At 39.5% G+C, this 12,459-nt stretch overlaps 1 protein-coding gene across 1 annotated transcript; it reads right to left on the bottom strand.

Annotated features, from left to right (window-relative positions):
* Positions 1-263: 263 nt before the first annotated feature.
* LOC139730283 (E-selectin-like) lies at positions 264-9,264 on the bottom strand. The gene is made up of 8 exons (XM_071641162.1): positions 9,257-9,264; positions 8,397-8,524; positions 6,111-6,317; positions 5,296-5,433; positions 4,638-4,741; positions 3,194-3,371; positions 1,234-1,431; positions 264-403 (listed from the first exon to the last, which is right to left on the bottom strand). Exons 1-8 carry the CDS (start codon positions 9,262-9,264, stop codon positions 264-266), a joined length of 1,101 nt encoding a protein of 366 aa, XP_071497263.1.
* Between the last annotated feature and the right edge of the window lie 3,195 nt (positions 9,265-12,459).

Below are 12,459 nucleotides of genomic sequence, written 5' to 3'. Positions count from 1 at the left end.
CAATAAATTTGTATTGCATGCACATTCGATTGGCTAGCTCTAGTCCCAAAGTCACATTTTTAACACACAAATTTGTCTGAACTTAGAGTAGGACTATTTTGGTGTATTTGTTTTGTTTATTTGTTTGTTTGTTTGTTTGTCTTTTTCCCTTTTGTTTCCATAGGGATATCTTTTTGTGCTTAATTGGTATCAACGTAATTTGATGAGTCAAGGTTAAGAGGTAATGCGTTCATGGTAAAGCTAAACAAAAACTAGAGGAACATTTACTTGCTAACGTGTACATTGCCCGAGTTGTCACTTGCAATGGGATCCTGGAAGTTGACTATGCTCGATGTGCTTCCCATGTGAGCAAAGATCCTGATCTCAGAGGGGCAGCTTGAGTTAAAGTTTGGTGGCTGGATATCTGATCGTGGAAGATAACATAGCAAGCAAAAACATTCTTGGCATTTGCATCACTATTGACGACTGGTCTTTGATCAGTACTTCTAGGTGAAGATGATCAGCACGTTGGTGCCTACACTGAAGGGAAATTGTGGACCAGCTAAAAGCTAGTCTGCAAGGAAGAGTGATTTTTTTTTAATCAGTGAAAATGTCTTCAAAAAATAGATTAAAAGTAAGGATGCTAGGACAGCTTGAAGAATCGCTACATTTCACCACATGATGATGTGAAAATGCAAAGACTGCCTTGACGATGTCCTCCCTTTACAATTATTGTCTACTGATCCTCAAAAAAAAAAACCGACGAAAATTTAATTTTGCTATACAACTATAACACATAATGTGAATCCTGGTTAAATGATTAAAAAACAATACATAGATCAGAAATATTACGACTAAGGCGTAATTGCGGTTAAACAAAAATAAATTAATATTTTTTTTTTTACAAATTTGAAAATATTCGGCAATTTTGGGGGTGATGGCATCATGAACTCACTATTGGAGCATTATTATTGAATTCTAGAAAAAAAAAAACCTTTTTGCGAAAATGAGAGTAACTTCACAATAGTTAATTCATAATTCCCTAATTTGGAGAAACATTCACTGGTTTGCTTGTAAAAAGTTTGCTTTCTTTTCACACTAACTGTAAAAAAAAATGGTCTAAAATTAGGTGAAAACTTGCAAGCAGACAGATGTACTGAAATCTGGATGGTATGAACAAGTGAGGCTAATTGTTGGAGCCGCATGTAGAGTTCCTATAAGTCGATTTCAGTGCCCTAGTCAATAGGTCCTTACCTATACACGTTGGAGCTGAGGGGTAACTCCACAGACCCTCGATGCTACAGACAATATCTCCCGGTCCCTCCAGCCGGAAGCCATCATCACAGACAAAGGAGCAGGTGGTATCAAACAGTACGGGGTACATACCGCTGCACTCCTGGGGCGTCACAGAGCCATAGGAGATGCTAAAATTGCCTGGGCATGTCTTCGGTTCTGGGATCAAAATGTAATTATTATAATACCGTCAAAGCGTTCTAGTCACGAACAATTGTTTGCAACGAAGACTTAATTTGACGAAGGGTAAATTTCATATTCGCAGTGTAGGTTTTACAATTTCACCGCCTAATCAGCTATTTAATCTTTCTTTGCAGGCAGTTTAATGAATTTACTGCTTAACCCTTGTTTTCTCGGAAATGAATTTCACTATGGAACAATCTACCTAGGCATATTTGGTGCAAAGAATGCTTTCATGTGCCAATGGATTGAACAAATCAACCTTTCAAACGTAACTTATCTATGAAGCTTAGTGCATGATGAAACAGACCATACCTACATCGCACATTCAATTTTTTTTCCATAAAGAAATGTTATAAAGAAATGGTACAAAATAAATGTCATATAGAATACATTAAGAAAATGATCAAAAATTTACAGGCAACTGCAAAACGACTAAACAATGTAAATACGATTTCAACTGATATTAGATACAAAACTTTTAGTTTTTTCAGAAATATATATTCGTCTGCTTTCGTCGTTTGTAAAAAAAAAATGCCAAAATTGGCTAAAATGTCATGATTTCCCTTTATTTCTTACAGAAAATATAAAATATTTTGCATACAAATAAACTACGTTGGAACACTTTGGGTTTTCTGTAGAACCAAGTATAGAAGCACTTCTGGTAATTTGAGATTGAGCACATTTAAAAACTTGGTGAGACCTTATTGCACGCTGACACATACCAGTGCATTGAAAATCGCTTCCACTCCAGGTCTGATCTGATTGACAGTTTCTTGTAACGGTGACAACCCCAGAGGGTGATGTGTAACCTGCACTGCAGGAGAACTGACACGAAGTTCTGTACTCGGCGGTAGTAGAAGTACAGTCTGACGATAGCCCATTGGTCACCGATGGAATAGTACAGTTCACAGCTTAAATATTGAAACATCAGAATCTAAATTTGTTATTGCCCGTGCAATGATGTTTACTACATTTCTCCCTTGAAAATTTTGTCCATTCTCTACTTTGGGAACTAACTTCCGGAGTTGCTCTGTCAAACCCCCTTCAGAATGAAATGACACTTTAACATCATATTTCTTCCATCTACGACCTCGAAAAAAAATAATGAGATAAGGAAGACAATTATAATTGCAGTGGAAAGATACGCATTTAATTTTCAGCGTTCAATTCTTTCGTGTGAAAAACAGAAAGCATACAACATCACACTTACGAAAACATGCTGGACTAAACCCTGTCCAGAAGCCTACTGTCCCTCCAGATGCCATTGACCAATCACAGGTTCTTTCCAAAGTGGGGCCTGATCCTGGATACATCTGGTAGCCAGAGTCACATGTTATTGTACAGGATGAGCCAAGCACCACTCCACCTTCGCAGCTCCCCTGCCCTGCTGTTAACGTGGCCGCACCGTCGTCCGGTATTCGGAGTGGTTGGCACCTTATGACTGGTTGGTAGCAGGGAGGTATAGGAGATATAGGTAGAAGTTCAGTGTGGGGATTGTTTAACTCGAAAATACATAAAAATCCTTGCTGGTAAATAATATTGTCGTATAGTACTAATTACCAAAACAGTATGGTTTAACATAAAGCTCTCTTATACTCGGTGAAAGCATAATACATGTACCCCGCGGAAGAAATTATAGTATGTTAATATTTTGTCCGATAACAGCTGCGTAACTGATGCAACAACTTGTTTTCAATACTAGTAGGTCTGCTACACAAGGAAATTAATGTTACTTTACCTCTGACCCTCACATTATGTGAGCACGTAGCCGAGTTTCCAGCACTGTCCACTGCTCGGTGTACAACAGTATGATCCCCTTCAGTAAGCGAGGTAGGCAGACTGCTAGTATTTCCCTCCACTTGCACTGAGTCTATGCTGAATACATGTGTACTAATGACAGTCTCTCGATCTGTTGCCTGCAAAACATCACAGTTAAAATTAATGTCAAATAACAACTCGGTAACCCCCGAAACTCATGTCCAGTGAAATGTGAAAACCAAGGACTCTAAATATTAGCCACCTTTTCTAGGAATTCCCAACATGGGAATTGAGGGATGAATAATTTCAATGTAGATTATTGGGTCACTGCTGAGACTGAACACATAACGTCCTAAGGAATTCGCTCCATCTCCATACGTTGTCAGTAGGTTGTGTAGACATTAAAGATGTTAAATCAACCCGAATTGGGGGGGGGGGGGGGGGGGCAATTGAATAAAGCTACAGTTTAAGTTACTTGCATAATTATAGGTCTTTTAAGCTATGTAAGTATGGTCGACTGTGGACTGATATATGGGGATATTGTCCCATTTTTTAAAGCATAAAATGGACACTGGAGAAAGGGTGACACACCTCCCACAAGATAGCAAAGCCTCGTGATACCATGACTACGGACATGAACTACCGCGGAGTCCCTTGTCATACGCATTAACCTTTTGGGAAGCCATTGCTTCATTAAATTGACAGTTAATGGGTATATGAAATAAATCGTAACTATGAAATATCATGAGCTTTAGCATGTCAAAATGCAAACTTCCTGCAACTTCCCTTCACAGTCACAACAACAGAGAACAAGAGCATTAAAACTGGAAGAAATACAAGAAAACAAGGAGCACATCATTCCTGCGGTACATCATATCTATAGACGATTATGTCATGATAATGATACCTGAATTGAAACCAGTGAAACTTACAATGAATAACATATTCAAAAGCTGTTTCCATTCAGAAGATGGTGTCGCTTTTTGTATGCTTTTTTGTGTGTGCATGCACAATGGTAGCAGATCGTACCGGTTTTATCCCATGAACTCTGCATTTCTAAGTCATACCGCACACGAGGTAGACATCGCAAAAAATTGGGCAATGAGTCATACAGCCCACGAACTAGACACCGAGAAAAAAAAAAATATGTCCACTAGCCAGACACTTGAATAATGTATACCAACGAGCTAGACTCTACGCAAAAGGCCCACAAGCCCTACACTACCTACAGTATGTTAAGCAAAGTAAAGTTATATCAAGCTTATTGGCCTTCCTTGTCAAGTGTCGAGCTCATTGGCCTTTGCCAACTTTAGTTGATGAGGACCTATTTTAGTTGATGTCAAGCTCGTGGGCCTTGCTCACTCAGTGTCTGGCTCGTTGGTTGTATGACACGTTGGTGTCGAACTCGTGTGCATTCACAGTACCAGGGGTTGGGTCATGTTTGCCCACTGAACAGTGGCTGATGTTGTCCCAGCTTTCGCTATAAGTTCCACATCAAGGGGACAGGTGATTACTGGTGGCGTGATATCTGATTGGAGGATCAAAAGAAAGATCATTTTAACTGATGTTCAACAGTACCTTTCATATTCTAACCTCAGGTGTCATGGGAAGAATATATTGTCAAGACATGTCAATGTCTTTATCACTTTGGATAAGATTGTTTTGGTGTGAACATGTTCGACTGAAAAATTACGATTTCATTTCTCCTGCCCACCTGTATTATTAGCTACGTGATAAATCATACAGATAGGAACCTATACCTTTTAGTGACCATGCAATTTAACTCGGAGCCTCGTCCGTCCCTACAAAACAGTAGGCCTACATAGAAACACGAGTTAGGACACAGATTCGGATTTAAAAACCATGGTTAACAGTGATTCATGCTAGCTTTATTGAAAGCGATGTATTGATAGAAATAGATTAGAGTAATGAATGTCAATAAACATTTCATTTCGGATATCTGAGATCTTATTTTAAAATTGATTTATTGACTTTGACGGAGTTTACCTGAACAAGTAGTTGAAGAGGTTTCCCATGCTCCAGTAGAGAGACATGTTCTCTGCGCAGAACCAGTTGTCATACTGAAACCAGTATGACACGTTGTAGTGCAGACGGCACTGTAGTTTTGACTCGTTGAAGTGGTGGGTTGGACCACGCCCATGAAAGAGCACTGGGAGATGGCGCCATTCGCAGGAGGGGTCAAGGCAGGGCACGTCACAACTAGAATATCACAGAAGTACAATGAAGATTGGAGAAATGCTCGCTGAAGTACGATGGAATTGAGAAACTGAATAAACTGCAAAGCTGTGCCGAGCGACTTTTCCTCCAGTTCCACTCTCATTCATCTTACCTTTTATCATTGCACCTTCCATGGCAACAGCTTAACAACAGACAATAACATATCAGTACATCAGTCACAGCTTCAATTACTGCAATCGTTCAACAAACGTAGAGCAGAAGGAATATATCTTAAATATGTTTGTGAGATGAAATGTGGGATATGGAGTTATGAAAGTTTTGACCTTTAATGTTGAATAGAAACTGCATTGTATGCAGCATTTGCATGGCATTCTCTATGACTGCATGCCTATTTTGTGAGGCCACATGTGGTCAAAAGTTAAATCTCCCTGATCATGCTGTCTCTATACTATTCAAGGTCTTTTGATGTCTCTGTGGGATGGGGTGCACCATCATCTCCGACTCTTAGCAGATCCTCACAGCTTAGATTTTTGCATATTTTGTGCTGTTCGTAGGGACGTTGAGTCGTCTTTCTGAATGGAATAAACTGGCGGAGTGAAATAAGAAATCATTGCTACTACTCTTCCTAGCATACCATAAAAACATGTGCCTTTGCATGTGGAGAGCCAGAGGATCATCTGTTATAAGATGTATCTCACTTGTGCAGACAATGTCGTTTCCTGTCCATACTCCTTCACCATCCCCGTCACCATCATCTGAGCACGTCTTGGATACCGATGTCTTAGGTTCATAGCCATCTTCACAGGCTAAGGTGCATGATGTTCCGTAATCTTCTCTGTCGTTTGAGCAGCCCACCTTCCTTCCATGATCGGGGGCCAGGAGGTCGTCAGAAGGGCAGGTTATCACTGCCAGAAGAAGTGGGAACCAAAGGTATGTTTGGTTACGTTCCACTATAAGCGGTCTACCATTGCACGGGAACGGTGTACAACGTAAACGATATAGTTTGTATTTCCACTTGCACTGCATACAAGAACAAAGCTAAACACAACATAATTAGCCAAAGATAAAGTTTTCTGTCAAGACTGAATTCAAATATGTGCTTCAAGTGTAATCATATTCTGAATCTATATTTTTTAAGTATCAAATACATATTAAGAAACAGTTACTACTTGTAACACGCAAACGGAAAATATCAGAAAATCATTCGTAAAACACTTATCGCATAGCATTATGGATGAGTGACAACTATAATGAAATCAACAGACATGAATCATGTTGCCTCTTTACCTGATCTTGTTATTGATTTTGAAGTCAAATATCCGAAGAAGAGTTAATCAGACGAAGATTACAAAAGGAAATTAGACAAGTAACGAATCCTACAAGCCAGCACGATGCTATCAATATCCTCCGTAATAAGATGTGAGTTGTTTTTGTATTATTGTACAGACGTCAAGGGAAACGAATTTTCTTTGTCTCATTATAGATCAGAAAGAAATGAATCTGTATTTTAATCTGATTCTTGAATTTGAAGAAGATTTCCATGCAGTTTCTACATCTACTATCAGGTCACCAAGCACTTACACAGTATTTAACACAATGATGCATTGATAATCTACATTTTCACAATTCCAAAAGGGGGATTAGTAGGGGATGGGGTAAGAATGTCGTACAATGGCAAGATGGCGGATTCCCACTCCAAGTACGATCATGATGACATATGAGGGCAGTGTTTCCTTGAAGATAGTAACCCGGAGAGCAGCTAAATTGACACTGAATACCAGAGGGGACGACATTTCCAGCTGGACAGGCGCTGGTTACCACCATTTGAAGTGCAGTAGACAGAGGTGGCTTAGTACAGAGTATCCCTGGAATTATGTAATCATGACAGAATCCAAGCTTTGATTATTCGAGTACCCGCATGCCAACATTATGTGATAGGAGCCTGATTTCTTTTCCTTTTCATGCCTTATTTCCACAATGCATCTAGATTTTCCAGCTCTTCAAAACATAAGTCGTCAGTCTTAAAGAGGAAATCTTTTTCTTAATCCATTATATAAGAACTCAATTGTTTTAGGTATAGCAACAACTACTCTTTGTTTTGCTTTGTGTTTGTACATTATCATCATTAATTCAAAATTTATTACAAGCATATATATATATATATATATATCGAGACACTTCCGCACAAAGATACAAATGTGAATATTCTTACCGATAAGTCTACGATATTCGCCATCTGAGAACAGAAAATATCCTATCATCAAGCCTTCCCTTTAGATCTAGCATCCTTCACTGAACACCACAAACACCTCAATAGAATAATTGCAAGGAAAGAAATGTGAACTGATTTGTATATAGATTTTACAAAGGTTTACAGATAATCTTTTAAAGGCATAATTTACCATTTGCAGAGTCAAAAACGCAGCTTTAGTGCTTCAAAATAGTTCGTAAATGTGAGTCAGGGATACAAGCAACCAATGTAAAAATTTGAATAAGTATATTCAATGTTTAAGCATTTTAAATATATAAATTGAGAACAATAGTTATGATAAAAACGTTCCTAGACTAAATCATCTACAGTTATGGTTTAATCAGAAAAATAGTGATATCTCCTCATATTTTAGCCTTTATTGGGTAATTCTTATATGGTAGGATCTTTTGTGGTACACCTGTTGTCCTACACACATGCAACAAATGTGATATCTCGAAAAAAATTTAGATCACTGCTCCCAATGGTAAACAGTACCTTTAAAGTTCTAAGTCAACATATAATGTGGATATGCCAATGAACTCTTTTTCAGTTTCATTTACTATTTTCAGAATTTCAAAATACTTTGTCAAATATTTTATTTTGTACATTTGTGACTACATGCAAAAGTCTCTAAAATTGTCAATTTCATTTGGATGTTATTATAAGAAGGGTTGAACTTAACTTTAAGATCGAACTAACATCTTGGTGAAACACCCCAATATGGTGCACTTACTCGAGCAAACGGGGGTTGCCCCGACCCAGCGTGCGGATGTGCCTCCTGCCTGGGCGGTACATGTCACCTCATCATTGTTAATCTCATAGCCAGTATTGCAGGAAAACTGGCATTTTGTGCCGTAATCTCTGGAGCAGGTTCCGACAACTGATCCATATTGTAGTGAAATACTTGGGCACTGTAGAACTGAAACCAGAGATAAAGGCTAACTATGAAAACAACATTTTATGAGCAGAACAGAGAATGGTTGAATTCGGAGTATCTACTTCACCAAACACCCAAACTGTAAGCACCAAGTGTTCTAACACAAAATCAAAAGAACAACAACAAAAAACGCAATCCTGTAACGAGGTAATAACTGTATATCGCCACACTTCGTACGGATAATTTTACATCTACTGAAAATCGACTTCTGTTTAGTTAAAAAAAAATAACAATCAGGCCTCAATTACGTTGACATCTTTTCAAGTAAAGAAATCATTATTCTCAAAAGAGGAGAAGGTAGAATATATATATATATATATATATATATATATATATATATATTATATCTAATTTGCTAGACCAAAATTAGACTGTTTAAACAAAGAAATATCATCAAAATATATCGTAGTGGTCACTGCATGATGTGTGATAAGTCCGGGTGATGGAGGTCCTAACAATATTGGGGAGTAAGGAATCAAAATGTTGACTAATAAATTGAACAATGATAATTCTACAGTTTTATTCATGCACAACTGTATTCGCATCAAACTTTTGACTTTCGACAGATAATATACCTTTAGCTTTATTGAATAGATAGACAAAACTAAGTTTTATGGCTATTTCCTTTATAGCAATGCGGACAAAACTGGCCTTACTTTGGCATGTTGGCTGTCCGTGAGTCCAGGCTCCAGTTGACCCCTGAAGTTGGCACTCTGTTGACCCCTCACCTTGAAGGCTGTGCCCTACATCGCAGCTGAACGAACAGACAGATCCACGGATATTTCCATTGGGACAGCTGACACGTAGGGGCGTGGACACAGACTGCGCAGAACACTGGATAACTGTGGGGAAAATAAACTAAGTGTAAGGTGTGTAGGCTGAATTGAAGCAGCAGCACATTATTGCAAGAAAGAAAGAAAAAAAAACATGTAGGATGAACTATGGGCAGAATGCATCAATCATATTAAAAAGAACACAATTGCAAACAGAATAAGTTTCTATTTGCATACTGTGATCAAATTTGTCACCGTGAAGACCTCGGACGAACTAGTGTCTTAGTGTTTGCAGGGCCTACATAGATTGACACAGGATCGACCTAATCCACTTTATCCCGTAATGGTAAGGAAAAAATCTTGGAAAGATCGATTAAAATCACAAACAGGTTCTTTGTAGGTTGTAGTGTGTAGATACTACAGAAAAGTATCACTTGAAGTGATGAATCTGTCAAATCAATGTTATAATAAAAATAATGATGAAATTGTTGCTCAAAACATGATTGCTTTACGTCCTGTTTCTGGATAGAATATGATAATACCCAAATAACACCTTTTTCCTCTCCCCCCCCCCCCATGTGTTAACTTTGCTTCACCCACGGTCACAGCTTCTTCTGTGCAGCTGCAAAGCAGATATCGCGTGCTTGTAGAGAGGATGTTCGACGCCCTCTCTGTTCATGGAAATATGAATTGTAATTTGAATGGGTCGGAGATCTAAAGGAAGTATCTGGATATCTCATTTGCCAAACCGATTTGAAGCCACCGCGCCGCCATCTAACCACGTACATTGCCCACACACCTGTGTACGTATAAAGCTAACGACATCACGTGATCTTGGTGGCCAGTCTCTTTTTGGAAATGTGTGCAAGTCCCCAAAGAGTGTGCGTGATAACATGGCGGCGCGGTGACTGCAATTGTTTATTATAGCGTGAATAGAACGCTGATGTACCCAGACATTTCCTGTCACTTGCCTGTAGAGATCAGTGGGGGTAAGAGTACCCAAGTGGTGATGTCACATTCATTTTTTTTTCCCTCTCGTGCTTTTTCCAAACAAAACATCCTTGCACAAGGCTTCGGGCGCAGTTGGGTAAGAGCACAATTAGAGCATCCATTGCGTTCAGAAATATTCGGGCTATGTGAGGTTGAAAGAACTCGTTTCAATAAGCCAGTTCGGAGTTAGCTCATGGGCACATTGGTCTGAATGACCTTTCTTTTCCTTTTTTTTCTCTCAGTCGGTTAGGGGCAATTCACTCGCTTTCAGAGTGACATAATGCATAAGCTTCACGTTTTTGGTAACGATTTATGGTATTCATCAATCCTGCTCAAACAAAGAATGAACTTGCATAGACCAGATGACCAGAATGATCCGTCAATTCCGCATCAATTTCATTACCTAGACCCCGTTTACAGTGCGGGGCCGAGCCCGGCCTCAATTGCGAGGCCGAGCCTCGCAATTTTGTTCGTTTACACTGCTGGGCTCGGCCGCGCTTTTAATTCAAACCTTTCAACATTTTGTCGTAGTGGCGCTCTGCTTGTAAACAAACGCAATTTGGTATAGTCTGGTTTTCAGACGCCTTTCGGGCAAAGGCCTTTGCCGAAGGAAAAATCCTTTGCAGGACAAAACTACCTTAAGCTGAGGGGTGAATGTCCTGAATAGCGAAATAGTACAGGCAGAGGGTTTGGAAGCCAGACTAAAATTGGCCGCGCATTTAGCCAAGTTTGCGTTTACACTGAGAAAAGGCCGAGACCACCTCCAGAGCGAGGCCAAATGCGAGGTCAATTTTGGCCCCGCATTTGGCCTTTTGCGCGTTTACACTGAAGTGGGGCTGGGCCGAGCCGCGGCCGAGCCTTGCACTGTAAACGGGGTCCTAGATTGCACTGGATATATTAACATGGATCTACTACACATGGACATTCATTGCTCGTTAATTAATTCGTGCACCTGCTTCTGTCAAAAGCGTCACAAAAACATTTTGAACATGCTTTTCTGCTTTGATCCAGTGTTGTCCACCGACAGCCAGGCTAGATAAAAACAAGACGGCGCTTTGAGAAATCTAAAAACTACGTACGCAGAAGATAATAACTCTCTTAGATCAAGAAAAATGCATGTGCAGTTGTAGTGTATACTGCGAAATCATCGTTAAAGCAATTTTATTTGCGAAATATAAGTACTTTACAAGAAAAAGCAAATAATTAAGTAGGTTAATTTTGATTTGTTATCTTTTTCCCCATTTATCGCACATTGTTTTAGAGTAAACATGGACAGTAAGCTAGTATCCCACCAGCGGAGACGTCTCCGCGACGTATACAACTGATCAGTCGCAGCAGTCGCGGAGACGTCTCCAACATAAAAATTTCTTGCGGTCTCACCAAGGAGACATCTCTGAGACGAGTTATGGCAGGTGCCAAAAAAAAAAATTAAATATGAGGGAGCCAATGGGCCGAATGCATAAAATAAGCAATTGCTTTTAAGCAATTGCTTTAAACAAAAGCACAAGCTCGTCCAGCAAAAGGTCTAGGTCAAGCAATTGCTTAAATCCATATGCATAAACTTTTGCTTGTGCTTATACCTTTTGCTTGTCCCGCACAAGCAATTGCTTGCGTTTTCAACAAAAAGGACGTCACGCCAGTGCGAACACAAGAACAAAGGCTAGTGTGACAGCATGTATTTGAAAGGGCATGTGTGTACCGAAACATTTCCTGACATAGCAAAGGAGCTATGAAATGACACTCATAAACGCACACCCAGACCCACACACACATCTATACACACACACGTACTGGCTGATTCCCATCACTGCTTATAATAGCCCGGATGTTTCAGATCGCACGTGGAGCGAGGTCTCCTTGCTCTCCACCGAAGTCAGACATCCTACCTGATTTTCATCACATTTTGCGTGCTAACCACTGGACATTCCCGTTGTTGAAACAAAAAGTTTCTCACACTACTTAGGAGTAATTTCTTCTAGATTTATAGCACTCCTGCACAAGTGTGGTCTTTCTTTTTTTCTTTAATATGAAAAATGATGCTTAAAAGGGAACGTCCCAGTTAAGCAAAAGTTCAAGTTCATTTTACAGAGCTTGGA

This window comes from Diadema antillarum, unplaced genomic scaffold (genome assembly GCF_040938485.1).
Source record: "Diadema antillarum isolate AM-2024a unplaced genomic scaffold, OU_Dant_1.0 seq00000300_RagTag, whole genome shotgun sequence".
Taxonomy (NCBI): Eukaryota; Metazoa; Echinodermata; class Echinoidea; order Diadematoida; family Diadematidae; genus Diadema; species Diadema antillarum.
Note: the sequence above shows the minus strand (reverse complement) of the source record. Positions and strands in the feature narration are given on the sequence as shown.